This window comes from Cladophialophora carrionii, assembly GCF_000365165.1.
Source record: "Cladophialophora carrionii CBS 160.54 unplaced genomic scaffold supercont1.1, whole genome shotgun sequence".
Classification (NCBI taxonomy): domain Eukaryota; kingdom Fungi; phylum Ascomycota; class Eurotiomycetes; order Chaetothyriales; family Herpotrichiellaceae; genus Cladophialophora; species Cladophialophora carrionii.
The window spans coordinates 482599-510187 of record NW_008481816.1 but is presented as its reverse complement, the minus strand read 5'-3'; the positions used below and the strand labels follow the sequence as shown (position 1 = coordinate 510187).

Here is a 27589-nt window from a genome sequence, read left to right as displayed (position 1 = left end):
CCGAATCAGCCCGCCCTTTCACCACCCGATCCTATCCCCGCGATCCAACCCGTGATCCCACCCTCTTCCGAACCTCACAACTGCATCTCGCCACCAGTCCACGACAACTGCCCAGCCATCGAGCTGCTATCTGCTCGACGTGAGATCACACCTCTACTACAGTCAATCCTGCACCTCAACCTTCTGACAGATCGGACGAACGGGCGGTTGGCGAGCCACGATGAGTAGCCCTAAGCGGAGGATAGAGACCGATGTCATGAAGCTCATGATGAGCGACTATGAAGTTACACTGGTCAACGACAATATGCAGGAGTTCTACGTTATCTTCAAAGGACCATCAGAGAGTAAGAGCATGACATTCGCTTGAGTGCATGGAGGAGTCGGTCAACATACACGAGGGAATCTGTGGCTGACGGCTGGCCTTTGTTTCTAGCACCTTTTGCGGAAGGCAAGTGGAAAGTCCACGTCGAGCTACCGGATCAGTACCCGTACAAGTCACCCTCCATCGGATTCGTCAATAAGATATTCCATCCCAACATCGACGAAGGGTCAGTCAAGGGTGGCCTGGTTGCAACAAGAAAGGAGGACTGAGGCTGATGCGGGGTTATAGGTCGGGATCAGTATGCTTGGACGTCATCAACCAGACCTGGTCACCCATGTTCGACATGATCAACATCTTCGAAGTGTTCCTGCCACAGCTCTTGAGGTATCCCAACCCTACCGATCCTCTAAATGGAGAAGCAGCTGCAATGCTCATGCGAGAACCTCGGGGCTACGATGCCAAAGTCAAAGGTAGGACCCCTTTCCCAGACTACAGGACATTAATAACCGGTCACAAGAATACATTACTCAATATGCCACGAACATCCACGACGAGCATGACGAGGATGAACACGAAACCGACGGTGAGTTAAGTGAGGTTGAAGACTTCAACAGCGACGGCGAGGATGAACCTGCAGGTGCAATGGAAGATGTCTAAGTCTGGAGTTCTCGAGCACAGGAGTTTGGCCAGCTGGAGTATGTGGGCGCTTCGAGACGCAATGGGCGATGGGAAGGTTATGGCCAATGATGAATCTAGCTTTTTTCCAAGTTGCTGCAGTGTTTTTGCCACAGAGTCTGTCCAGCGCCAGCATTACCAGGGGCTGAGCCATTTCGACCTAAGGGTAAGAAGTACGGAGTACACGGGGGAAGAAGGGGATGTTCTGCTGTGTGAAATAGTACTGGGTCCCCTACTACCTGCTGATTGTACAGCCTCAAGAACACCGACTTAGACTACCTCGAAAGAGCGTGACCAGATCTCCTCTCAATCCAAGCCATGATACCTCGTACCACATGTTGAAGCCGGACTACTCCGCTCACCCACGCACGCTCTCGCATCTGCAATTCGTGCGTCATCGGGGCGCCAGTGACGTGTTTCGCCGATATCAATGCACGCGACCCGGATTGGGACAAGAGCTATTCCTGTCACTTGAGCCTGTAACTGTCGCAGGCTTCACTCAAAACTCAACCACCAGTCGCGAACATTCGTCTGCCCTGAAAACGTTGTCGAACTCTGCACTGCGCGTCCACCGCGTCCACCGCGTCCACCGCGTCCAAAGACACTTACCAGTTCTTGAGTCGTCTAGCAATGGTATTGTGTCTAGAATCTCTACCACCAGAGGTGCTTCTGCGCGTGCTCTCCTTCTTGGAAGTGCCTGACCTGCTCCAAGTGAGTCGCACAAGCCATGCACTGCGCGACATAGCTTGCGATCCTCTGTTGCACCTCGAGCGACTACATCATGTCTCATATACGCTGTCTACTCTCCTCGCGCGACGGCCCTCGAAGGCCTCGATCAGTCCACCCAATTCTTGGATTTGGCTGAGCAAAACCAATGTTCTATCCCGCCAGATCAGCAAGAGCTTAATTCGCATACGACTCAGTCACAATCTGGAACACAGGCCAAGCCCGTATGATCTCGTCCAAAGAGCCATATTACCGTCTGCCTGCACAAGCTACTCATCGCACGTGTCGCCGGTGCTGATACAATCACAACAAGCGGTGCAAAGGCGCAAACTAAAAGATGGGCTAGGGAAAAAGCTGGAACGACGGCCGAGCGTGAGCAGCCTGGTGTCGATGAACATCATACCGGAAGAATGTGCTCGACACAAGATCTCGCCCGCGATTGTGGCGACCCGTAGAAAAGTGATCAGGGAGAGCTTGAAGGACGGACTACGTGGTTGGATCGAGGGTCGCGGAATTCAAGCACAGAAGAGAAAGGCCGACGAGATGGAGGCCGTAGAGAAGATCACAGTCAAGAACCTGGTGCGAAGGTTTGCAGCCAGGAAGCTGGCGCAGGATTTGGCTGAACAACGCAACGTCCATCAACTCGATCCTCTCGTGCTGGAGAAGAGGAAAGCTCAGGCGAGATGGGGTCGCGAAGTAGAGCTTGCGAAGAAAGACGAGGAGAGACGAGCTGCAATACATGGGACTTGCGCCCAGCCTACACGAGCGCATGTTCTGGGACTCAAGAAGTTCTGGGAAGGAGTAATCAAAGCCGCCGGTGGTTGATTAATTTCGAGAGCTTGAGCGAATGGATTACAGTACAATTCAATCGAGGTTATTTCCCCTTCAGCTGCCGGGCACAATCCTCACTCGTCCTTGTCCCTTCCGCTAACCCCTCCGGCCCCTCAACGACGCGGGTGTGATTCTTAAATATGCAAGGCTCTCGCTTAAGTAAGAAGTACCCCAGCAACCAAAATTGGTTCTGTCATGCCGCCAATGATGTCAACAGCTCAAACAAAAGAGACTCCGACGCATTGGATAGAGTGAAATTGTTCATACAGTACAAAAGCGCATAATCAGGAAGGACAAAGGCTCTCCGAGTAAGCATCAAATCGCGCCTCGTGAATCATCGTGTGAAGGGCTGACCAGATGCCACCCAGGCCAGAAACAGAGGCAGGTTATCTGCGCGGCCTGGCTTTCGAGGAACTTCGCCGTCGCAGCACGAGCAACTCGTCGCCAGCAGAAATTGCCCGTGAAAGAGTGCTCGAATATCACCCGACGTCGCCAGTCGGCGGGATCGAGGTCTCACGATCATCTGACGCGCTGGTGAAAAACCACTTTGTTGCCCCGGACAACGGCATCTGTTGCGCGCAAAGCAGCCTGCCGCTGCCTGCCTCGTCGCTACCACCTCCCCACGATCCCAAACCTGGATCTGGAGTATATCGCCCGACCCTTTCCTTCTTCGGCAGAGCTTTCCAGCCCCAAGTAACACCGGAGTCGTCCTTGAGCGCGCCTCCGCTGTCTTTTGACTTCACCTTTGCTCTGCCGGCGGAGATGGTACGAGAACACCAACCGGCGCGAAACCCATTGGGACCAGCCATGGGTAACTCTCAGCCTCCTCCTGAGCCCCAGGACAATGACAAGAAAACCGGTACTACCGAGATACCTGCATCAAAGCCGCTTTATCCGAGTCTGCAGAATGCCTTTCCAGACCAGCCTCAGTTCGGGAGACCGTCAATGCCAGGTGCCTCTCCACAGCCGTATTCAAGAACACAGCCTCTGGTCAGACCGAATAGCTCCGCTCCGCGACAAGTCAGTGGCAGCCAACCACGAGACAAGTATTCCAACCTGTTTGTGTCGGCGAAGAATCCGTCGCAGCGCCCAGAGCTGCACAAACCAAAGGCTATCGCCGACCCTCTACAGGCCTTTAAGAGCGGCCAGACTGCAACGCAGCCCACCAGTTTGACTTCCTCTCGACCTGGTTCTCGCGATAGCGACCTCTATGAGATCACCAAGACTGCCAACCTCCCCAGCTGGCAGCCTAAACCTTTCGTCCCTCCCACGTTCTCGTCTCATCAGCCTCCAAATCAATTCTTCAGACCTCAAAATGTCGTGGACCTCACAAGAGACCTTCCCGTTCCCCATAGAACTACCTACCCTTCGAACGACTCCTATCAGTTTGACCGCTTCGAAGCCACAGATCCATTCACATATATGGATTCGACCAAAGCCAACGAAGAGATCAAGGCTTTGCTGGAAGGCGCTCTTGAGGACGAGGAGGATATCCCGCGCACAAGACGGAGAAAGAAACAACTCGACGATAAGCTTGAAGATCTTGCCAACAAGGTGAAGAATCTCGGGGTGACCAGTGAGGACAAGACAGAGGACCCTGGTCAAGAGAAGGTTGATGAAGAAGATGACGGTACCGTTGAAGGTCTCGAAGTCAAACTGCTCCCTCATCAGATCGATGGCGTCGACTGGATGGTCAACAAGGAGACCGGGAAGAATCCCACCAAAGGTGGCATCCTGGCCGACGACATGGGTCTCGGGAAGACAATCCAGTCGATTGCTCTGATTCTCTCGAACCCTAAGCCCAGCGGAGAGGAAGTCGCAGAGGCCAAGCGCAAATTTCCGGAAGGAGTTGTCAAGGGCACTCTGGTTGTCGCGCCTTTGGCCTTGATCAAGCAATGGGAAGGCGAAATCAAAGACCGAGTTGAGGAGGACCACGCCCTCAGAATATGCGTTCATCATGGCCCGCAGAGAGCGAAAAGTAGCAAGGAACTGAAAAAGTACGACGTCGTTATCACGACATACCAAACTCTGTCCTCAGAGCATGGCGGATGCTCAGAATCCCTCCGCGTTGGCTGCTTCGGCGTCCACTGGTATCGAGTCATCCTCGACGAGGCCCACTCCATCAAGAACCGCAATGCAAAAGCCACAAAAGCAGCCTGCGCGCTGGATGCCGTCTACCGCTGGTGTCTAACCGGGACGCCCATGCAGAACAACCTCGATGAGCTGCAAAGCCTGGTCCACTTCCTTCGCATCAAACCCTATTCTGAATTGGAGCACTGGCGCGAGAACATTACTCGGCCGATGATCAATGGCAAGGCTGGGCTCGCATTTAGACGACTCAAGCTCATCCTGAAGAGTTTCATGAAGCGTCGGACCAAGGACATTCTTAAGCAAGACAATCAGCCCAAACATGGTAAAACTCGCGCCAAAAATGAAGGCAAAGACCCAGGGTTCAAGATAGTAGCTCGAACCGTGGAGACCGTCGAAGCTGAGTTCAGTCCTTCGGAGCAGGAATTCTACAACCGACTGGAGTCGAGAACGGATCGAAGTCTCGAGATGATGATGGCTGGGAACAAGATGAGCTATGCTTCGGCATTGGTTCTACTCATGCGCTTACGGCAAGCATGCAATCACCCGAAGCTCACGGGCAGCGATCTGAGCACAGAGACTGATGCAGCAAGTGGAAGTCAGACCCCGAGTCGGCGAAAAGCCAGCGTGGAGGACGACATGGACAGTATCGCGAATATGCTTGGTGGACTTAGTGTCGAGACCAAGAAGTGTGATATGTGTCTAACTGAGTTGACGCCTGGCGAGGCCGCTAAGGGTGCGATTCGGTGTGTGGAGTGTCAAGAGGATCTGGATAAGCAGAACGATCAAGTCAAGACGGTCGTGAAGAAGAAAAAGGAGAAGAGACGCAAATCAGAGGTCAAGACAATCAAAAAGCAGCGGAAAGTAGCACGACGTGTCGTCCTGGACAGCGACGATGAAGACGATGCTGAAACACCCGAAGACGACGAGGACGTTTCCTCCCTCTCAGGCGAGGATGAAGACGAAGACGACGACGACGACTACGCCTCGTCTGACGAATCGGACACATCGCAACCCACAATCATGCAATCGACAAAAATCCGCCACCTGCTACACCTCCTCAAAGAAGACAGCCACACGCACAAATACATTGTCTTCTCCTTCTTCACATCCATGCTCGATCTTATCGAGCCCTTTATGAAGACAAGCCGGATCCGCTACGTCCGCTACGACGGAAAGATGCGCAACGACGCGCGGGAAGCGGCTCTCCACGCCCTTCGCACGGACCCCTCGACAAGAGTTCTGCTCTGCTCTCTTCGAGCTGGCAGCTTGGGCCTCAATCTGACGGCGGCAAGTCGCGTCGTGATCCTTGAGCCGTTCTGGAATCCCTTTGTCGAGGAACAAGCGATTGATCGCGTCCATCGACTAAATCAAACCGAAGATGTCAAGGTCTACAAAATGACCATCAAGGGCACTGTCGAGGAGCGGATTCTGGAACTCCAAGAGAAGAAGCGCGAGTTGGCAAGACAAACCATTGAAGGACAGGCAGGCAAGAAGAAGGCCTTGGGTCTGAGTCTGCAGGATATGATGCGGTTGTTTCGACGGGACGCGGAGGACGAGACGCCGGTTGACGTTGAGCAAGTGGGAAAGGGAAGGAGTAAGGGACTGTTAGAGCGGCGAGGGGATATGCCGACGACGAATCCGAGTTCCGGGACAGCCTCTTCTACTACTTCTTTGGTTCCCAATGGAGAAGATCGTGGCCAGGCTCATGCTCCGCGGAGGGGAGCCGGTGGTGGTGGATGGTCCAGCAACAAGCCGCGCGTGAGTGGTGATGCGAGCAAGAGGAATGAGAATCCTGTCTTCGGCAGGAGATGGGATTGAGCTTTCCAATACATGCCTACGCCTTGGCGTTGGCGCGTGGCCGATTTTGCGCTGATGATACTGGCATTGATGGATGCGTGGGTATGGACTCGCCATGACAAAAGGCATGGGGCATGGGCATGTTTGCTAGATCCATGCATGAGCCTTCTTAAATAGACAGACGAGTGAATGACAGCCAAGCAATGAAGAGACTTGGATAGATACATGCGGCAGTTCCATCCAGCAGTTTTACTTGCTTCAAGGTGTGGTCAACGACAGAGAAACAGTCTGTTGCGTCCGGTCGTGTGGATTGGCCGCGGCAAGTGTGTGGCCTGAATGGACCGACATATGTCGTGCCTTGGACAACAAGGCAGGCAAAGAGGACCTCAAGGTTCCAGACGGGAGCCATCAGTGGTTCGGGACACGGTATGAGCTGATTGTGCAGTAGAGTATACGTATCCAGAAGCCGCGCAGAGCAACGAGGAACAGACGGGTCATTTGACAGGTCGACAGCGTCGAGTTAGTCACCACCTCTCCGGTGATGCTCTTGTCGGACTTCGGCCTGACCAGATCCTGAAGGTTAGACATCACCGGTCCGGATCCCTGCCTGGCTGTTTGCACCATGTGTCCTTTGCGAGGTTGAGCCATCTCACGGTCACTGGGAACTGTCTGTGGAGATGGGAAGCTTAAGCTGTCCGCGGAGACAAATCTGAAGAACGGACCCGTGGCAACTCGATCAGCAGCCTGAGGCTCGATCGTGTAAAGAGAACCCGATTGATATGCGAAATGGGAGGAATTGCCGCGGCTTTTGAATGCAAGGCATGTCTCTCGTACCGTCCTGAACGAATTCTTTCCCGCTCGCGAACTCTGCTACTCCTCGCCAACGAGGAAAGTTTTACCTGATTGGACTTTTGCCCCAGCCAATAATGCGCAGATGTGTCAAGACCAGGGTCAGCTGCACCAGCAACGTGGCAGCCACCTTTCCCAAGACCCAGGCACTGGCAGGGCCAACGGGCGCCATGCCATGTCAAAAAGTGTTGGCTGCTACCGCGTTCAGCGACATGAACCCACTGGCTCCGTCTCTCTCGGACGCCGCGAGCCTCGGATCTCGAAAAGAAGGCCAAAGCTGTCAAACACCGTGTGGGAGGTGTTGATCACAGTATTCCGGGAGTTGCCATTGCCAATTCCCCAGCTTGCAGTCCGCATACGGAGTCCTGTATTACGGTCCCAGGGATCCCCTTGAACCTCGAGGAAATCATGTCGCTGTCGCCGAAGCCAAACCGCACCTTGGCGATGGTGCAAAAGCACAAATCAGAAACCCAGACGTTCATCGGCAACACCGCAAGTGGAGAGCTCTCGAAACACTAGCGACATGGACTGAAGCGGATCGTCAACGGAAGAGAGAGACAACGTCAGAGGAGAGACCGCGAATGGACGTACGAGGAGCCTGCCGACTCCCAGAGAAAGGGGTAAGGCTTGGGGTGGTCACGATGGTGAAACGTGGGTCAGCCAGGCTTTTAGAAGGTTCCAGGTTGGCTGTATGAGTGTACCCCAGTACTGGGTAGCTCCTTCGAGATCCTGCGCTCGCCCAGTCGCCAGCGGCGTCGACGGCACCGTGATTCGGCATCACTAATTCGACTTCAAACGCCCACCCAGTACTCCGTAATTATGGACGGAATACTGGTACGGTCCCCGTTGATGGTGCCCAAGAATCGCCAGGCGAGGCCGCGAAGGGCATGAGGCCAAGGACGCGATGCCGCCCCCAGCAGTGGCGCCTACCAGTCAGAGGCCTGAGGCTTCTAGGCTTTCCAGCTGTGTGGGTTCCGCTTCCAGGCGTCCAATCGGCGCTGCATCTCCACGACAGCCTCTGCTTTTGCCATGTGCTGGGGCAATGCATGGCGGTTGCTCATCAAACCTCGTGGAACACGTTGGGCGCCCGTCTTGGACCTTCGAATATGGCTTCGAGAAAAGTCTGCCGACGGGCACTTCACTCTCAGTCCTGTCCACTGCGGGCATGCTCAGTACCCCAGTACTGTGAGTACAATGTTTGTATCGCGGACCGTGAACTGGGTAATTGTCCGGAGTAGTTCCCCTACCACAATCTCTCGTTGGGCTCTGCGCTCCGTACCTATCTACGTACACTCTAGCTTTTCAGTCTCAGCCCGTGGGCGTTCTCGTATCCTCGTTCCTTCCTCCACGTGCTGGTTCTTCACGTAACTACAGAGTCGATACCAACGCGCTCGCCCAGGCGGCGCTGTTCTCTTCCCTCTGCCATTTGGCGACCCAAGTTGGCGGACTAGCTGCTGTGAAAAGGGTAGCAGCATCCCTGCAAGAGCTGCAAGGTTCGCCTCCGCCTTACCAGACTAGACGGCTAGAGCGAGCTTCATGCTTGGGCTACTGCAACCTGGGTCCTGGTACTAGACCCTGACCGCATCCTCACCACGGTATTCGGTCCAGCACCCTCAACTCTTCAGTCTCCTCCCTCCCTGGCCTCTCGGCACCCCCAGGCTATTATTCTTCAGAACGTGCCACACCGGGATTTTTGTAGAATTGACAGCTGTCAAAGAGGCTCTGTCGAAACCCATCTGCCCGCTTTGGTTTCCGCCGCTGGCGCTCCTCTTTCATTGCCTGGCTGAGAATTCCCGGCATCTTCACACCAAACTCGACGTTTTTTTTCGAACCTGTGCTTCCGCCATCCGCTCCCTTGCGACTCCTCTTTCGAATTGCCGATTTCGACTCTCGCTGGATTCCAACCTCGGTTATGCCCAGCTAGGCAGGCTCTGGGTATCTGCTAATCGATGGTCATGTGCATTGGATAAACCTGATCTTTGGTCCAAAGCCTGATCGTCAAGGCGCTCAACTCCATCGCAAAGCTTCACCGCTATCCAGCGCATATCCGCCCGCACCCGTCGTCACCACCTCCCCACGTTCGACTATTGCACGACCACTGTACTTCCCCTCCAAATTTCCGACCGACTGTATGATCATCAGTCATCTTATGTTACGTTCAGTGCTCTCGAGGCTGTAATAGCGGAGGGTTCGTGGCTGGCTAGCCGCCGTACTTGGGTCAATGGGGAACTCTCAAGGCAAACCCGTGGTCTTGACCGATGAAGGTGAGTGGTCCATCCCTTGACGTCAACATGTGCTCACTCCAGCGGCAAGTCAACCTCAATCATTTTCGGCTCTTGAGGGTGGTGGGCAAAGGAGCCTTTGGGAAAGTGCGGATTGTCGAGCGGAAAGACTCAGGCCTGACCTTCGCGCTCAAATATATCCGCAAGGATGAAGGTAGGCATCAGTGATTTGACATGTGGCGATCTGTCCCTGACCGAGAGCAGTGGTCCGGTCCGAAAGCGTGCGCAATATCATTCGAGAGCGGCGAATGCTTGAACACCTCAACCACCCATTCTTGTGCAATCTCCGCTACAGTTTTCAGGATGTCGAGTATCTCTACCTCGTCGTCGACCTGATGAACGGGGGTGATCTCCGCTTCCACATCCAACGAAAGGCTTTCACCGAGGATGCCATCCGCTTCTGGATGGGAGAGCTGGCCTGCGCGCTGCGGTACATCCACAGCCAGGGCATCGTGCACCGGGATCTAAAACCGGACAATGTTCTGCTCGACTCGGAGGGCCATGTGCACCTAGCAGACTTCAACGTGGCCTCCGACTTCAAGCCCGGCAGACCGCTGACGAGCAAGTCCGGGACCTTGGCCTACCTGGCGCCCGAGGTGTTTAGGGGACACGGATATTACAGTGAGGTGGACTGGTGGTCCCTGGGCGTGACCATGTATGAATGCGTCTATGGGAAACGACCGTTCGAAGGCAGGACCCACGAGGAATTGGTCGACCAGATCTGTGCCGCCAACCCTCGATATTTCGTCACCAAACCCCCAGTGTCAATGCCATGCCTACATGCTATGACATCGCTGATTGAGAGGGACCGGCGCAAACGGATCGGTGCGACAGGCTTCGACACATTCACCTCACATCCGTTCTTCAGCTCGATTAGCTTCGAAGCGCTGGAACGTAAGCAGATAGCTCCCATCTTCATCCCGTCCAGCGAGAAGACGAACTTTGACGCCACTTACGATCTCGAGGAGTTATTGCTAGAAGAGGCACCCTTGGAAGCCAGGGCGAGGAAACAAAAACCGCGAGCAGAGCTGCGTGACGACGCCACGAGCAAGGAGATCCGAGAAGATGAGCTGCACCGCATGATAGAGACTATGTTTGAGCCCTTTGACTATACCCTGGCGAACTATGAAGTGTATGCACTGGCTTCTTGCGCAGTCGCCGGACCCAGGCTAACAGTGTCTAGGAATGCTGCGGCGGCGGTGGCTGGCACTGTGCCGGAAGAACATGTGGAGCTGGAAATGGACACGACTCACCACGACGCAAATTCTATTCCCACATCGCCTGATGGGTCGCCACCGCTTTCTCCCAGCATTGTTGCAGCGCCCACAAGAGCGGAGGAGAACTTACCGCCCTTGGATGAACTCAGAGCGAAAATTCCACCGGCGCCCGCTCAACACGCACGGCCGCCATCCTCGTCGAAGTCGTTCAGCAGACCGATTCCTCCGCAGCGGCCGATGCCTGCAACGCGGCAGACGAGTAAAGGTGGTGGAGTACAGATGGTGCTGGATGAATCAGGGAGCTGGACCAATCTAGCGGACCAGACTGCCCCGAATCCGCAAGATAGCTCAGCAGACGGAGGGAAGCATGAAAAGTCGGGAGGCAGCATGTTAGGATTCCTGAGCCGGAAGAAGGGTCGGGATCGAAGCCCCAAACCGAAAGAGGCGGGAGTGCTGGGCAAGATCGGGGCGAGACACATTATTAATTGAACAACCAGAGCGACGACGATTTACCCAAGCGTAGCAGGTACGGCACGAGCCAGATCAGTCCTATAGCAGCGGGTGGGCGTTTTGGATACAGCAACTGACAGGCAACCGGAGCGGACGATATAGCAAATGCGACAACCGAGGTCAGGTTCTGGAGAGAGCAAAGAGACCAGACGAGGATGACAATGGTCTGGCATGTGTCAGGCGTACGGGAAGAAAGGAGACGGGCATACTCAATTGACGACTGACTGCATGGGCGGTACTGGCATGGATCACGGCGGAGTTGTACCATTACTGTAGACAGTTGTAATACCACGAGAACAAGGAGAGAGTATGAGAGGCACGAGAGGATGATTTCTACGGTGAAGGGAAATGTGGTGAATGTGGGGTGGATGCTGACGAGTCGGGCAGTTTAGGCGACTGGCGCCCTGCTTGTTTGGCGGTTGCCCGGCATGGGACGAGCTGGTGCTGGGGGGATCCACCGCGCAACAAGCTCCAACCCAGCAGTGCAACAACCAAACATCAACATCTCCGACCAGCTCTCGTTTCTCGTTGCCATTGAAGCACCTCTGCAGCGTGTTCCGCCTTCTGTGCTGGACCGCTCTCTCCTCTTTCGGGTCTCAATCACTGTGCTGATTCCAACTGTTATGTGTACCTCTTAGTCCCCCGTTGCAGTTGGGAAGTGGCCGACCATCACATCAGGCGCGTCGCGTGTGGTCCATACCGCAACATCCATACCCCTCCGCCCTGCCATCCTTGCTCGACTCCAACCACCACCCAGCAACCAGCAACCAGCGACCCGCGACCAGCACATATCCTTATGAATGGCCGCTGCTGTATTCATCCCGCCTTCGCCGCATGACCCTTTTGCGAAAATGGCGGCTTCCTCACGTCGACTGCCGCTCGCTAGCATCTCCAATGCCGCCAATTCTCCTCACCGTCCACTCACCAACAGTGGCACGAAACGACCCCGAGCCCTCGCAAATCTCCCACAGCAGGAAAATGAGCCGCCTCAAAAGCGGTTGGCGAGCGAGAAGGGGCCGCGTGTGGTCCTCCACCCCGTCACGCCGCAGAAGCCGCCGCCGCCGTCCATGCCGGAGGGTCGTGTCTTTGAACGGGGTCAAGGCGAGGACCGCTCCACGGCATTTCAGCGGAAGCTGGTGGCTGCCCGAGACAGGGACAGGACTGCAGCCCTGCGCGTGACGAAGAACGTTGACGCTCCATCAAAGGAAGACTCCATGAAGCAATGGCAGAGACAATATAGGAAACTGTTCCCGACCTTCCGCTTCTATTTCGACGGCTTCTCAGACGAGGCCAAGTCTCGTTTCCTGCGGCAGATCACCGCGCTTGGGGGGGTATGTTTGCAGCGGTCATGATCTCGGGAATGCGTCACTAACATTGCTCTAGCGCGAGGAGAAGTTTTTCTCGAGAGACGTCTCACACATAGTCACCACCCGCCCCATACCAGGAGAGCTTGGGAAGAATGGCTCAGCAGCTGATCACTCTGCTCAACACTCCCCCACCGAGGATCAACCCCAGACGATCAATCCTTCTTTACTCGAAAAGCATCCCCGTGGACAGGCTGCCGCAAGTGTCACACGCAATGGCACCAACCAGCTGGACATTCTCGTCAGAGGAAAGGAAATGGGTATCAAGATCTATTCTGTGGACAAGCTGCAGAGGCTCATCAGTTCCATGCTTGCGGGTACTGAGGGCCATAGCCACAACACGAGGGGCGCGTCCCATACCACGCGCCAGCAAAGAGAAGATTTAGGCGAGGTGTTGAGAAACGAGAAGCTTGGGGTCGCTTCGGAGCGGGAATTGCCCTTGACCTCGTTGGTGCCCTTCAAGGGCCCCTTTGTTTACGTCCACGACATGGATGAGAAGTATCGTCCTACCATGGTCAGAGAGTACCCAAAGCCTGCAACAAGGACTGAAGGTGAGTGGCCCCAGTTCCGGTCCGCCGGCATTGGGAAGTGCCCGTTTGTCGTCGATCCGAACTTCGAGCAAGACCAGAGAAGAGCGCAGAAGCGGGCCCTCCAGCAGGAGCAACAACGTCAACTGCAGCAACGGCGCGAACAGCAGATCCCGCGTACGCGGTCACATGTTAGTGTTTCGACTGCAGTTCCCAATACCCTCAGACGTGTCAGTCCAAGGAAACCTCTGGCAAGTGTCCAGGTCCCTGCGAGAGCCATTCCAGACGTCGTCAAGGACGAGAAGGAGCCGACGAGCTATTCTTCCACCGTGGACCGTCAGCCATCCTTTCCCCCAATGCCGAGGCGCGCCGAAGTCGAGTTCGTCCGCCCACCCAAGCTACAACTAGGGCGAGAGCCCGCAGCGTCGGGCATCCAAAGATCGAACTTGACCTCTGCCATCCAATCTCAGATGATCTCTTCCACAGCTGCTACAGGAGTCAAGGCGGGGACCAGCAAGGAAGTGCACCAGCAGTTAAAACGCCAAGTCCTCGAACGCACCCATACCGGAAGTCTCTCTGTCGGATCGATCCCGTCCTCTCATCGCATGACGGACCTCGCCGGAGCTCTAAAGACGGCTCGAGCCCCCGCGCCGCAAAGAGCAGCAAAGAGCAAGGCGCAGGAGAAGTTGGGTGGAATTCAAGAGGAGGTGGACCCGCACGAGGACGACATCGCAGCCGAGAGGGCAGCGCATGCTTCAAGAAAGAAGAAGTCGGTGAGGAAGGATCCGAAGCCCGGCTATTGCGAGAACTGTCGCGACAAGTACGACGACTTTGACGAGGTAAGGCCCGCGGACATGGTGTATAGGTCCCTGCTGACATGAAGGTAGCATGTTGTTTCACGCAAACACCGGAAGTTTGCCATGACCCAGTCCAACTGGACCGAACTCGACGCCCTCCTTGCCAAGTTGCAAGAGCCGTGAATCGCCCAATTACTTTGTCAGAGTTGCGTGGGCCACTTTGGGACGACTTGCACAGCGCGGTGTCTACACTCACTTTGACCACGAGTATCCTTTCAGTATACTTGTTTGAATTGCATTTTAGCCAGTCACGTTTTACTTGCGAGATGGGAGTCGAGCACCAGCTGGCTCGGAGGGGGGAGTGTAGCCATTGAGCTACAAGTGTGGATTCGACTGATACATGGACTGTCGACCATTTAATTACTACAATAGCTATCTATGTGTTGCCCGCTGGGACTAGAAGAGGTTGGCCAGCGGGGCCTGTGTGTCCGCAAGGGACGTGGCGAATAAAAAATTGGTGTTTGAAGATCTCGAGCTCTGTGAGTCGTGCTATTGAATACTTGCTCTCCTCGTTGCGTTCTGCCCTTTTCGCCCATGCAGAAGGCGGCACTCTCCGTGCATCCCTGTTGTGAATATCGTCGCTGTCATCATCTCGGAATCTGCCAATCGATCTCCAGTCTCCATCGACCGTCACCCGGTCGACAACGAGGCTCTTTCACAGCGTGCCTCTCAATCCAGACTCTTCAAAACATGCGTGCCAGAGGACGCGACGCCGGCGTACCCATTGAACTGCTCATTTTCCGCCAGCAACAGAGGCAGCTCGTCCTCTCGGAACGAGGCCAGGACATTCTTCTCGGTGGCCTTCCATCCCATCTGCCGGAGCCTGTCTCCGCGACTTCTCGAGTTCGCGCCAACCGTCGTCGGCGAATACGGGCCAAAGAGATCCGGATACAGCTCTGCCGGCACATTCTTCGGTTCGGGGTCCTTGATCCTCCCGGCCTGATACAGCTGTTTGCCGATCTCGACGGCGGCATCTCTCCACAACATCTCCTCGCCGTTCTCACAGACGAAATAAGGATTCTTGAGGACCTCCTCGGCGCTGCTGGTCTCCATCCAGTGCAGAATCACCATGTACGCCCTGACCAGGTCCTGGACGTGGATGTTACACCTCACCGACTGGCCTTTGCCGATGACGGGGGCGAAGCCGTGCTTCAGCGCGAACCTCGTCATGGTGGGCAGCTGGATGGACATGCGCTTGATGTGTTTGCCCACGCCGTACACTAAAGTCGGGAGGATGATGATGATTTTCGCCTTGGTGCCGAGTTCCTTGCGAGCGGCGAGGATGGCCAGGTCGATGGCGCGGTGTGGTGCGTCGTCCGGGATCGTGTCGATCTCCTCGGGTCGTGCGTCCGAGTAGACCTTGTCCGAGATGTACATGCCGCGCGAGTTGTCGACCAGGCAGCTCGTGCCGCTGGTGTGGATGAAGATGCTGTCCGGCAGGCCTTGGTTGGTGGCCCGGTCGCGCACGCCGGCGAGCACGGCTTCCACCGAGGGGAGGTGGTCGGCCGTCGCAGCGTGGATGGTGATCGGGTGCGAGGCTGCGTGTTGGCGGATCAGGTCGAAGTCGTCGAGCGTGCCGATGACGACCTTGACGGCCGGGTAGTGTTGTTTGATTTGCCGGGCGTGTTCTTCTCGACGCACCAGCGTCGTGACGGAGTAGCCGTCTGCGAGCAGGAGTTCGATGAGGTCGGCTCCTATGAGGCCCGGGCCGATGAGGAAGATATTCTTTGCTGGGGACATGATTGATTGTTGAGGGGTTGAGTACGGGTACCAAGGTAGCCACAGTAGTCACAGGTAGTGATCGTTGATGGGATTGAGTACGAGCACAAGTACCTATGTACTGTAGTTCTCGCGTTCTGATTCACCGTGTGTGTGGTGTCTTGATATCGTTTACACCAGCTGGCTCGTTAGGAATACTCTTTCTTCAATCCGTGTCACTGGCACCGGCACTGGCACCGGCATGAGCTCTCACTACTACCTACCTACATATGTATATCACTTCATTACCCTGCCTCCCTGCTCACACACTCTCCGCGCGCCCCCTCCCCCCTACTCTACTCTACTCCGTATGTACTCCGTACTCCACACTCCACGGTTGTTCTCCGCAACATGGATGCAAAGCCTCCCCTCCCCGCATCTCCAACAAAGTATGTAATCTGAGAGGCAGGTGTTTTGCACGATTGGTCCCTTGATCAAATGTTGGCGGCACGACTGATCAGCGCGTGGGAACCACCGGTCGCTGGCTACGGCCGAGACGGCGTGCTCTCCCGGTGGTGCCGGTGAGGTACTGTGGCATTGCACAGTACCACGAGTACACTCCTCGCGCGGAGCTGTCAGCTCATCTCTCTTGTCTCTTGGGTCTGCGTTGATTCAAGAAGTCTCGGCCAAGAAGGAGTCTTGACTGTCCATGTCATTGCGATATCTTTGGTTTGAAGGAGACTTGGACGCCCATGTCACGGCCTCATCTTTGGTTTGAAGGAGCTCTGCCACTGTTGAAGCGGCTCATAGGTTCGGAGGTGCTGAGGTCGGAACGTTTTAAGGACACACCTCTCGGCACTTACAGTATTTCGTACCGTACTTATTTCAGTTAAACTTTCGCTGGCATGCATTTGGTATGGGCAATACAGCTAAAATAAATTATTATACACCTCACTCTGACTTCTGCATAGACTTTGCTGTTGCTAAGCTCGCTGTTGCTAAGCTCGGTGTCGCTGTTTAGCGTGGTGTCACAAATCTCAGCCTTACCATTCAGCCTAATGCACCATTAAGACTCGTTCATCTCGCTTACAGCCTCAATTTTACAGCTTTCTTTATGTGAGTTCTCCTCCTCCTCTCTCTCTTTAGTCTTAGTAATGTAGTAAAGACCCGGCGGTTCATTAGCGGAAGGAAGTAGAGGCGAATACTCATGGAAAGGTATTCAGTAGCACCAAGGTTGGTAGTGGTGAGGTCTAGTGGCGGCGAGATAGAAAATACTATTCCTCAGATAGACTTTCGCAGGTACTCCGTACATAGTTTTGAGTGGGGGAGCCTACTAATTGTACGTACTCCCTACCTGCGGAAGTTCAACCAAAATAAGTGCGGTACGAAATACTGTAAGTGCCAAGAGGTGTGTCCGTATACGTCCCGTCAGAGGTCCGCAGGTTCAGATTTCTCGTCATCACAATTACTCTCCCACTTCCCGGTCTGATGCTGCCGCCCTTGAGAGTGGCTTCGGGACTGCTCGAGGAGGAATACCGACGAGGTGGCCCGTGCGGTGCGGTGCCGGCCAACTTCAATCTCGAATCCTCGCTTCGTCCTTCGTCTCCTCGTCTCCCCTTCGCTTCTACATATACTGTTCTTCCACATTGCGCAGACCCTGCCATGATCAGAAATGTGCATGTCACGGTTTCTACACATATACTAATCACAGACAGATTGATACCCAGTTCGGCGCGGGCGCTGTCTGGCAACAATGAAGTCCGGCTTTGTTCATTGTTCTACGGGTTCGTCAACGACCATGGGCTCTGCACATTGAGTCCCTCTCGAGATCATGCCAATTCCGGACGCTTTGTCTATTTCTGACTGGAAGAGACGCTGCACTGGCCATTTTCTCGAGGTTCGAAACAATGAAGCTCCCAGCATCTCGAATGTCTGTTATGCCTGCTCGTCTACGAGGGAGTATCCACGGGCGTTGTCTTCTAGTCGTTTTATTTCATCTCGTTTCCCTGCTATAGTGTGACAATACAGACACTGACATCAGGAAACACGTTATACCCGGTGAGTGCGACATTTTGGCAGCCATGAAGGAACGAATCATGAGATTCAGGGACTTCGACACGGAGTGGACCGTCTTGGCCACGACCTCGGAGGACCCTTACAAGCGGGCGCGCTGGACTCGGGACCAGGACTTGGTGGTTAGACGGATCCGAAAATGGAGGGCCAGACATTCATGGTACGACGGCCGAGCAGAGATGTTCGCCCTGTCGAGAGCATATGTCGAGAATGACCCCGAGAGAGACAGCGCCTGGGAGGTACGTCCTGTTCAGCCTGGCTTTCTTGGAATATTGCTGCTTCCACAAGCAATGGCTGACGTCGGTTTCCCAATCCCTTAGTGTGTGGATCTTTTAGGCGCAGGGGCTTTTGGCATGGTAGGTAAGTGGTGCAAGTTTGATGCGAACCGCAGGATCGTCGATGTGAGTCGTCCAATAATCCCGTATATATTTTTGTACGCCATGGGTTTGCAGACAAGGCTGACTGAACATCGACATGTTCTAGACTGTCGCGATCAAGCAATTCAACTACGAAACCTGGGAGTGCGACTCGGATGGCAGGCCTGGGGTTCCTGCCGAAGTAGCACTGCCAAAGGCTCTCGATCGCCAGGGATGCGGTAGCATCGCCGAGGTTCGGACGGCCAGGTTCTTCGACGTCAGTCGTCCGAAGTGGAGAATCTACCTCGAGTACTATGGGCATGGCACATTGGGCGACCTCGTGCAAAGATACCGGGAGAAGAGCGCTGAAGAGAGACGGAGGTGAGACTATCGTCCCATTCCAATAAGAGCTGAGACCTCAGAGAGTATCACGTTCACCAACAAAAAGTGGAAAACTCACGAGAGTATCTCGTCGCTGATAGTTTGCATCCACAGTGTCCACATACCAGAAGACTTCATATGGCAAGCATTCAACGACTTTGCGGCGGCCTACTACCACATGCACTCCTTCCGCCTCAAGTCGCTCGGAGCGAAGGGCCGTGATGCAGATGTAGCCAACGGGCATTTTGTTCTGCATTTGGATCTGAAGGATACGAATGGTAGTATCGCTCACAATGTTCTGTCAGTGTCCGTTATGACTGACTAGCTGTGTAGTTCTTCTCGGAGACGCACCCGGGGATGAAAGGTTCATGCCGTATCCCAGGCTGAAAATCGCCGACTGGGCGCTGGGCGAGTGCACGAGTCGTCGCGATCCCAAGAATAGCCGGAAATGGAGGAACAATGGGACCATCTGTTGGATGCCACCGGTGAGTACTCTCGCTATGTCTCTGGCCGCCAGAGTGGTGCCTGTACTTGAATGCCACAGGCTGACTAGCTCTTTCGTCCGTCAACAGGAACAATACGATTTCAATCGCTTCGGGCAGAACTGGGAGCGCAATGTCTTGGGCGGAACAAATCGTGCGTACAGCGCCAAGCACAATCTCTGGCAGGTAAGTAGAGCTCATCTATCGGCCATGTGCTCGTCTGGGACACGGTGCTTGCTTGATGCTGACGACAAACTGACTAATTATGTAGATGGCCGCTAACATCTATGGCATGATGGAGCTCGACTTGGACAATAAGAAGCTGGAGCAGAAGCTCAGGGAAGCTGATCGTGATGAGAATCACACCCGGAAGCATGGGTATTCTCTGTTGAGTGGATATCAGCATCAACGCTACTCGTCCGAGCTGTGCGAACTAGTGGAAGATTGCCTACGCATTAGACCTGAAGATAGGCCCGATCCGAAATCTCTGATCCGCAGAGTCAAGAAGGGTCTGGAGCCGGGTCTAAAAAGGTATGCGAGGACTGGGACGTGGGAGAGGTTGGAAGCTACAAAGGCCGAATGGGGGACATTCAAGCCTCGCAACTAACGGTTCGGGTTATAAATTAGATGGGGGATTTTGGTCGTGATTTCTTGAGAATGTTGCTTTTCCCAGTCGATGGTATGCAAAAGTAGTCTTTGGGTAGACGTACACTATATCAAGAAATTGGGAAAAGTGTTGCATACACCCCATACTGTTTATTCTAGTTGTTCGTGGACGAGGCTGCCACAGAGCCTTGCACAGTCTGATTGGCCCGTGGATCACCCAATCGAAGAACTCATTCTGCGGAGCTTCAAAGAATATTCCCCTTCATATAGCCACTCTCTGGTACTTACCGCGTACACTGACTTCGGCGCCGTTGTATGCCTCAGCCACGACGTCGCATTACCCTGTCAAAGTGAAGGAGACCGTCCAGAAGACATAGCGCGGCGACTGCGCAGTACCCACGAAAAAGGATGAGCTGACGACTCCTACGGCTCTCTACACAACCACCACCACGACTGTCACTCCCACGAACAAAAATGTCGTGCATCAACCATCTCCATTCCCCCCTCCGCCGCCTCGTACGCGAAGCCGCCCGCTCGGCTCCTCGAGATCTCCCCGCCTTCCTCGTCCCAGCGATCACAACCGCACTCCTCAAACCCCGGAGCGCCAGACCCGCCTCAACGCTCGCTCACGCTCACACTCACACTTCTGCCGCTCCCGCCGCTCCCTCGCATCAGTCCCGGATCGGCCGCACGCCCATCAATGTCCCACCTGAAGTGCAACTCCGGTTCTACGGCCTGCCCAAGGGGAACGTGCGCAGTCGACATCCCGACACGCCGAATATGGCTGTGGAAGTCACGGGGCCGTTAGGTACGTATGCGCGCAGAATTCCTTGAGAAATAGCTTGGAAGAGGCGTTCCGTATGAATGCAGATGTATATGCAGACACAGAGATACTGAGATCGCTCGATAACGACACCCACACCTGAAATGTAATCACGCTGACCGGACACTTCCCCCCCCATCTAGGCCAATTGACCGTCCCCCTCCCTCCGTACCTGCACGCGCAGCACGACGAGGCCGCGAGGAAAATCTCCGTTCGAGTCGACGATGTGGCAGAGAAACACCAGCGCGCCATGTGGGGTAAGCAGGCACCCTTCCCTACCCCTACTCTACTCGTTAAAGAAAGACAATGTACTGTCTTTGTGTCCTGAGGACGACAGACTGACACACCCTTGCTTCTCGTACTTAGGAACGATGCGTGCCCTCCTCCAGAACTCCATCTCGGGCGTCAGCGAAGGACATCTGTCCATCCTCCGGCTCGTCGGCGTCGGCTACCGCGCGACCATCGAACCCACGGCCACCACCGTCGCCCCGACGTACCCGGGCCAGCAGTTTGTGAACCTCAAGCTCGGGTACGCTCACCCGGTGGAGCTGGGCGTGCCCGAGGGTGTTACGGCGTCGACGCCCCAGCCGACGCGGATCCTGCTTCAGGGCGTCGACAGGCAGGTCGTCAAGCAGTTTGCCGCACAGATCCGCATGTGGAGGAAGCCCGAGCCGTATAAAGGGAAGGGCATCTTTGTGGATGGCGAGACCATTCGCTTGAAGGCCAAAAAGATCAAGTGAGCGTCATAGTACGCTGTAAGTGAGTGGGTGGTTTCATAGCGAGCGAGCGAATAAGTGACCGCCTTGTATCAAAGCTGGTGCTGGTGCTGGTGCTGGTGCTGGTGCTGGTGCTGGTGCTGGTGCTGGTGCTGGTGCTGGCGCTGGTGCCGGCACTGCAGCAATGCCTATAGTAGCTGGCTGACTTGCTAGCCTGCAGCAAATCCGGCCAATGTATATCGTATGGCGGGCCTGGAACACTTGCCTGTTTGCGTGTATTGCGTATGCGTGCCTGCGTGTAGATGTCTACGCAAGTACAGTACAGTACTGTAGGACCCGTGATCGGAGGACGGGGAGTTGGACTTTGGACGTATTTAGGATCAGGCCTTGCCTTGTAGGAAGCAGAGTGGGCTGTACGGAGTATGCATACATCCATCTACTGTGTACATCTACCTTTTCGTACTTGTCTCCGCCGGTGCTATACACCATCGGCTGGACCCTGGCGCACGCAACTGTCATGCTCGGAGCAAAGTACTAGATATCCATGCGTACAAGTATTATATGGCGTATAGATTTCACCGGCCTGGACCTACAGTATACGGAGTAGGGGACAAGTACTCCGTACAGGTACAAGTACAAACATGTACTGTTCCATATATAAACTGATCGGCTGACCCATCGTATAGGCTCCTTGCTGTTGGACTCTGCACAGTATGTTGTTTGAAGTCATGTGTCATTCGGTGCCACTGCCACTGCCACTGCCACTGCCACCGTCGCTCTATTCTTATCCATTCTTTTCCTATGCTGCCCTATCCTACCAGACCAGACCATATGATTCCATGGCATGGCATAGATGAGGTACGCCGTGTCTGCAACGGACTTGACGCCCAATGATTTCGCTGGATTCACATTGGCGTCGTTCTGTTTGCTCCTTCGCGGTCCATCGTCGCATGCACATCATATCCATAGCGCATCCACACCCACGGCCCAAGACACCATGGTTTTCTACTTGCCTGTTCTTCTGTTACTTCGCACCAAGAACCTCCTGCACGGCCTTCAGCACCTCGGCATGAACATTCGCCGGCGTGGCCACCACACCCTTGTTCTCTGTCAGGGTACGACCACGGCTGAAATCCAACCTCTTGCCTGCCACATCGGTAACCTGGCCACCCGCTTCGCGCACAATCAGATCTCCCGCGGCGTGGTCCCAGATCTTTTCCACATAGTCCTTCCGCACGGGCAGGCGGAGATACAGATCGCCGGCGCCGCGTGCTACGCTGCCGTACTTGGCCTGGCTGTCCATTTGGACGGGTTTGCCCGTGATACCGAGCTTCTCGGCGATAAGCGCATTGTCGCCCTTGGACGAGTGACCTGGCTCGACAGACTCGCACATGACCGCTTCACTGACTTTGCTGATCTTGCTGACGTGGATGGGTTGGCCGGCGGTCACAGCCCCACGGGTGAGAGGCTGCGACGTCGCACCTTGGCCTTGGACGGCGGAGAAGAGCACACCTTTGCCCTCGGCGTCGGTGGCGGCCGAACCAATGTCCTCGGTCAGGGGAGCCGAGTCGTCGACGGGAAGGTTCGGGCAACCCAGGACGCCGACCTTGACATCCCCATCGACCATGAGGGCGAGGCACACCGCGTACTGTCCGCCACGGAGGAAGCCCTTGGTGCCGTCGATCGGGTCGAGCGCCCAGATGCGGCCTTTGGCCCCGCCGGCGGAGTTGCCCTGATCGATGGCTGTGAGCATGGCATCTTCGGACGACAGTGGGCCGCCAAGGAGGGCATCGCTGTCGGGATCGCTTAGCTTGGCTTCCTTGACCAGATTCCAGATCTTGGCGGAGAGGTCTTTTTGCTCTCGCAGGGAAGAGGCTTCCTCCTCACCAACAACTTCGTCGTCGGGGAAGTTGTGCTTGATGGCCGCGATGATGAGGGCTTGGGCGCCGAAGTCACCGATCGTGACTGGAGATTTGTCGTCTTTGGAGACCGTGCCTTTGGCTTTTTCGTGGAAGACGGACTTGGTGAGGATTGCGGCGCGCGACACGGCCAGTTGGGCCACGCGGAGCTCTTTTTCGTACGCCATGGTGGTTACCTTGGTGGAGAGAGATTTGTTGCCCGGTCCCGACGTGAGGCTTGATGAGTTCCAGTAGTTGAATTGAGACCCCAGTGAGCTGAGTCTCAGTCTGAAGAGCGACGATGGCGACGGACCTCGTGGAGCCAGTGCGAAAGCGACGATCAAGAAGGAAATTGCGCAGACGACCAGAAGCGGGCGAAAGTACAAGAAGTGGGTTGGTTTAGAGAGGTTCATGCAGTAGCAAGAGTTCAATGTTGTTCGTCGCTACTCACCGCAATGTTGAAATCTTCAATCTGACTGGCAGCAGCAGCGCAAAGTTCGGGCTGCTGCAACCGGCATTCGGCAGTCGGCGAGCCTGCAGTGTGTAGTGTGTAGTATGCAGGCTGAGCTTGGCAGCTCTGATCTCGCCGACGGATGAACATCACTTGAGGAACGCTGGAGGCAGGCGGGAAATGGCACTCCTCGACAGGGCGTGATGTGTGCCAGGCGGCGACGACGATCGACGACTAGGAAATAACGTGTTGTTCTCGCCGTGGCAACAACACGCATGCGTACCTAGTTATGCCCCAATCACGCAATTCAAGCATAACTTGACACATGACTGCTGTGGCTTGTGGCTTCGTCTGGAAAGCCTACAGTAGATCGGGCTTTGTTGCACCCAAGATAGTGTTTCGATAGCGCCGTGCTTGTTCTCTACAGAGTATATCGCCGCCCGTATGGAGTACCGAGTACTTTGTGCGTGGAGGTGGTAACAACACAACAAACAACAGCGAGATTATCACTCTTGACTGGGATAGAGATGAGCATACAGACGGAGCACGCAAAGGAATTGTCCCTCTCGGCCGGGATGTACACAGTTGATAGGATATTTTCGGATGCTTAGCCAGGATCGATAATAGCAGCTGCTGATGTGCCTGGCTCACTCGTTCCTCACATTCCCATGATCCTGTGTAGACGCGTTTTTCTGACCACCCCTTGGCTGCAGACCCAATGGCAACAAATGTCATTCCACGAAGCATGCACGATGATTATACACAGCCCGTACTCCATACAATACCAGGCCATCCCTGACACGTCATCGGGAGACTGTGACACCAGAACGAAGCAGCAACGGGTTGGCACGTCTCGAACCCGGGGAAGGACTCTGTTCAGCAGCGGATTGCCGCCCTCTAGCTCGCACTAGGCGCAGCGGGAGTCGGTTCAACAACATCCAGCCTCGTTCTTTGTTTTGGGGGAATCACCGTTTCAGCCTGTCGGCTCAACAGAAACATGTCCCGGATCAGGCAGAGGTCACTCACGCATCTGGCTGGGCAGGCGGTGTGGTCTCGCTAACGGGCCAACCAGAGGCGCCGGGCGATGGGTGTGCCGGAAGAGATTCAGCTAGCCCAGCTTGAACCTTGGATGAGGTTCCCTTTTGAGGACGGCGTGGGCGGCGGCTCAGGAAATCCAGATCCTTCGGGGCCTCCACAATTGGCCTTTTAGCCTGCAGGACGGCAAGCCTCGTGGCACTTGCAACTGGCACCTTACCAAAATAGACCAGGACCACGTCTCCGATGCAAACAACCCAGGACCAAAGTGATAATACCTACCCAGTAGGTACCTATCATCGTGCCGCTTTGATGTAGTTCCAGCTACATTCAAATTGAGGTGGTACATCGCTGGAAAGATCATCGAGGCGGGCAGCTGTCACAACCGTGCTTGCGCGCGACGCAGCTCAGAATAATGTGAGAGAATACGAATCACGTCTGCAGTACGCGGCTATTCAAATTGCGCCTATTTCCTGAGGCCTCTGGAGGGCTGAGGCTCGCGTATGATCCATAAAAGAATCTTCCGAAAGGAGGGTAATTTTCCTCGGAGGCGAATGACAGCAGATAGATGGCTTGACTGGGTCTTGGTCGGGAGGCGAGACCTGGCAGACTAGGAAGTCTAAACATCGAAACACACGGAGCAGCCGGGGGAAGGTGCGCATCGGCAAGGAGTCCAGTCTCGAGAAGAAGGAATACCGTGTGCGTCTCGTCGCCAGGCAAACCAGTCAGAAAACGCAGCCCAGATGGAGTTGGTGAGAAGGAGCTGGTGAAAGGGAGGTGAGAAAGTGGTGAACCATGGTCGTTTGTTTGTGGCTCTGAATGGGCGGGTACCCAGTACCCAGTAGGTGGCTGTCGAGCTACCCAGTAGACCCGCCAAACCTGAACGGGGACCCAGGCTTGTTTCCGCAGGTGACTTCGCTGGCTTCGGCGCCTTTCCTTTCTGGTTCGTGGCTCATGGCTCTCAGTTCCTTGGTGCGCTTTGAATCGCAACCCGTTCACACCTCAACGCGCGACCACCCCCAATTTCACGAATCTCGTTCCGTACGCCTCTGACATCGATGGGCCCTCTATAACCATGTTCTCCGCCTCGGTGAGTCCTCCCTCTCCTATATACTCCCTGTCATCGCCCTTGTCTTGAGTTCGTCACGTCTGTCTGCACCGGCCATCACCTACCCCGCCGGATACCGCCCCCATGAAGCTCCCTTCGATGTCCATATTCCTGCTGCACACACCAGCCTGTGCACCCGACGCAGGTTTCACCGACCTCCCGAGGCCTGAGAGCCGTCAGCATCCAGACGTTGATCAGCTGGACAGCCTGATACACTGTCAGGAACCCGGGACGTGTGAATTCTGTTGCCGCAAGAAACGCCGGACGTCGTTCGATGCCTATCCCGCCCAGCCGTATCCTCAAATTGTTACTCGCCGCTTTGCAGACAAGAAAGGCTACGCGCGCCTCGTCGCACTCCTTTTACATTTCTCATGCTGCGCCCGGCAACGGAGGAGATATCAACTAACAACTCGATACCGCTACTACAAACAGAAGAAACCTTTCTCTGCCATCTCGGTCCATGTCGAGCAATTGACCTCGGAGATTTACGACGAAGATGACCTCGCCGGTGTTCCCGACCTCCTCGAAGTAGTCAAGCTCCAAGGCACGGGCACTCAGGAAGTTGCTCGAGCCTTGAGGAAGAAACTGAAATATGGCAATGTCCATCGGCAGCTGCGCGCCCTCACCATCCTTGACGGTATCCTGCAGAATGGTGGAAATAGAGTACAACGCGCACTGCTGTCTGACGGGCCTCTCCTGGAGCGTCTGCGGATAGCTGCCGCCGATCCGACCTCGGATCAAGATGTCCGGAAGAAGTGCAAAGACCTTTTCGGCCAATGGGTAGCCAGTGCCAAAGACAATCCTGGCTTGGAAGGTGCCAAGTCTCTCTACAATCAGCTCCCCAAGACGCACAAACCGGTACAGCAACGGCGCGAGCAAAGCCGCGTCCTCCGAGAAACGGAAGAGGAGGTGGCCAGAGAACAGGAGATGATAATAGCCAGGTCTCGGTCTGATAGCAATGAGAGACCCAGTCTGTCGCCCAGTCCTACGACGCTACGCAAGCAACCGTCTCCTGTAGCGCTCGGCGAGTCGTCGACCTTTGCTCCCAAAAAGGTGAAAAAAGACAAGAAGTCCAAGAACAAGGGAGTGGTAGCCTTCAACCTGGAAAAGGAGAAACCCAATATTTTACAGTCTATCGCAGCGTCCTCGGTTGCCTCGACCGGTCTCAATAATGCTCTGAGATTAGTCAACCGAGAGTCGGAGCGAGTGTCGGACAATCCGGAGGTGATGAAACGTTTCGAAACATGCAAACAGCTTCGACGTCAAATCCTGCGATATATTCAGTTCGTGGAGACGGAGGAATTTCTCGGCGGACTCATCCACGCCAACGAAGAGCTAGTCAATGCTCTTATGGCCTTTGAAGTGCTGGACAAATCGGTGGACGACGATTCGGACAGCGAGCTCGAAGAAGCGCAACACCTCAGTCGTATCGCAGCGAAGAGTGAAGCGTCTGCCACGAGAGATGCCGAGAAACTAGTCGCAGGACTGAGCATCTCTGGACCACCAAAACCTCCTCGTCCCGCCCCGTCGAGCATATCAATGCCACCGCCCCGACCTGCACCAAATTCAAAGAACTGGAGGGCAAAGCAGATCGAAAGTGACGACGAGAGCGATACGGACGTCGACGAAGATTCCGACGACCCATTTGCGGATAAAAACGCCATGAAGACGCCCGATCCCGAAGCGTTGGGCAGGAAAGGGTATTCATGGAAGGAAGTATAGATGATGGTGTGAATCACCAAGCGTGAAAATCTGGAGGCCTTCGAGCACAAATCCCTTGACCGCACATTATGGATAGAGCGCAGCGTGGTCTGCTCTCCAAGTTGATGAAACTATGAATCTATGAATTTTGAAACGAGTGATGCTTGACTTTTCTACTCGTCCTCGCACTGATGTGATCAAGCGGCAATTGAT

General features: G+C 55.0%; 10 protein-coding genes across 10 annotated transcripts; 8 read left to right on the top strand and 2 right to left on the bottom strand.

The window, feature by feature from the left end:
- Nucleotides 1-220: 220 nt before the first annotated feature.
- On the top strand, nucleotides 221-979 carry G647_00182 (ubiquitin-conjugating enzyme E2 8; the record flags this gene model as incomplete). The annotated part of the gene is made up of 4 exons (XM_008723585.1): nucleotides 221-344; nucleotides 434-548; nucleotides 611-792; nucleotides 840-979. 4 exons carry the CDS (start codon nucleotides 221-223, stop codon nucleotides 977-979), a joined length of 561 nt encoding a protein of 186 aa, XP_008721807.1.
- A 648-nt stretch (nucleotides 980-1627) lies between these two features.
- On the top strand, nucleotides 1628-2548 carry G647_00181 (uncharacterized protein; the record flags this gene model as incomplete). Its single annotated transcript, XM_008723584.1, has 1 exon — nucleotides 1628-2548. The coding sequence occupies one exon, from the start codon at nucleotides 1628-1630 to the stop codon at nucleotides 2546-2548; it is 921 nt and encodes a 306-aa protein (XP_008721806.1).
- A 363-nt stretch (nucleotides 2549-2911) lies between these two features.
- Nucleotides 2912-6463, top strand: G647_00180 (uncharacterized protein; the record flags this gene model as incomplete). The annotated part of the gene is made up of 1 exon (XM_008723583.1): nucleotides 2912-6463. The coding sequence occupies one exon, from the start codon at nucleotides 2912-2914 to the stop codon at nucleotides 6461-6463; it is 3552 nt and encodes a 1183-aa protein (XP_008721805.1).
- Nucleotides 6464-9582: 3119 nt separating this feature from the next.
- On the top strand, nucleotides 9583-11279 carry G647_00179 (uncharacterized protein; the record flags this gene model as incomplete). The annotated part of the gene is made up of 2 exons (XM_008723582.1): nucleotides 9583-9727; nucleotides 9775-11279. The coding sequence occupies 2 exons, from the start codon at nucleotides 9583-9585 to the stop codon at nucleotides 11277-11279; spliced, it is 1650 nt and encodes a 549-aa protein (XP_008721804.1).
- An 872-nt stretch (nucleotides 11280-12151) lies between these two features.
- On the top strand, nucleotides 12152-14171 carry G647_00178 (uncharacterized protein; the record flags this gene model as incomplete). The annotated part of the gene is made up of 3 exons (XM_008723581.1): nucleotides 12152-12631; nucleotides 12684-14030; nucleotides 14079-14171. The coding sequence occupies 3 exons, from the start codon at nucleotides 12152-12154 to the stop codon at nucleotides 14169-14171; spliced, it is 1920 nt and encodes a 639-aa protein (XP_008721803.1).
- Nucleotides 14172-14717: 546 nt separating this feature from the next.
- Nucleotides 14718-15788, bottom strand: G647_00177 (uncharacterized protein; the record flags this gene model as incomplete). The annotated part of the gene is made up of 1 exon (XM_008723580.1): nucleotides 14718-15788. One exon carries the CDS (start codon nucleotides 15786-15788, stop codon nucleotides 14718-14720), a length of 1071 nt encoding a protein of 356 aa, XP_008721802.1.
- Nucleotides 15789-17827: 2039 nt separating this feature from the next.
- Nucleotides 17828-19645, top strand: G647_00176 (uncharacterized protein; the record flags this gene model as incomplete). The annotated part of the gene is made up of 6 exons (XM_008723579.1): nucleotides 17828-18058; nucleotides 18303-18556; nucleotides 18671-18834; nucleotides 18890-19041; nucleotides 19129-19224; nucleotides 19310-19645. The coding sequence occupies 6 exons, from the start codon at nucleotides 17828-17830 to the stop codon at nucleotides 19643-19645; spliced, it is 1233 nt and encodes a 410-aa protein (XP_008721801.1).
- Nucleotides 19646-20118: 473 nt separating this feature from the next.
- On the top strand, nucleotides 20119-21207 carry G647_00175 (uncharacterized protein; the record flags this gene model as incomplete). Its single annotated transcript, XM_008723578.1, has 3 exons — nucleotides 20119-20452; nucleotides 20611-20724; nucleotides 20834-21207. 3 exons carry the CDS (start codon nucleotides 20119-20121, stop codon nucleotides 21205-21207), a joined length of 822 nt encoding a protein of 273 aa, XP_008721800.1.
- A 1000-nt stretch (nucleotides 21208-22207) lies between these two features.
- G647_00174 (3'(2'),5'-bisphosphate nucleotidase) lies at nucleotides 22208-23269 on the bottom strand (the record flags this gene model as incomplete). The annotated part of the gene is made up of 1 exon (XM_008723577.1): nucleotides 22208-23269. The coding sequence occupies one exon, from the start codon at nucleotides 23267-23269 to the stop codon at nucleotides 22208-22210; it is 1062 nt and encodes a 353-aa protein (XP_008721799.1).
- A 2490-nt stretch (nucleotides 23270-25759) lies between these two features.
- Nucleotides 25760-27397, top strand: G647_00173 (uncharacterized protein; the record flags this gene model as incomplete). The annotated part of the gene is made up of 1 exon (XM_008723576.1): nucleotides 25760-27397. The coding sequence occupies one exon, from the start codon at nucleotides 25760-25762 to the stop codon at nucleotides 27395-27397; it is 1638 nt and encodes a 545-aa protein (XP_008721798.1).
- Between the last annotated feature and the right edge of the window lie 192 nt (nucleotides 27398-27589).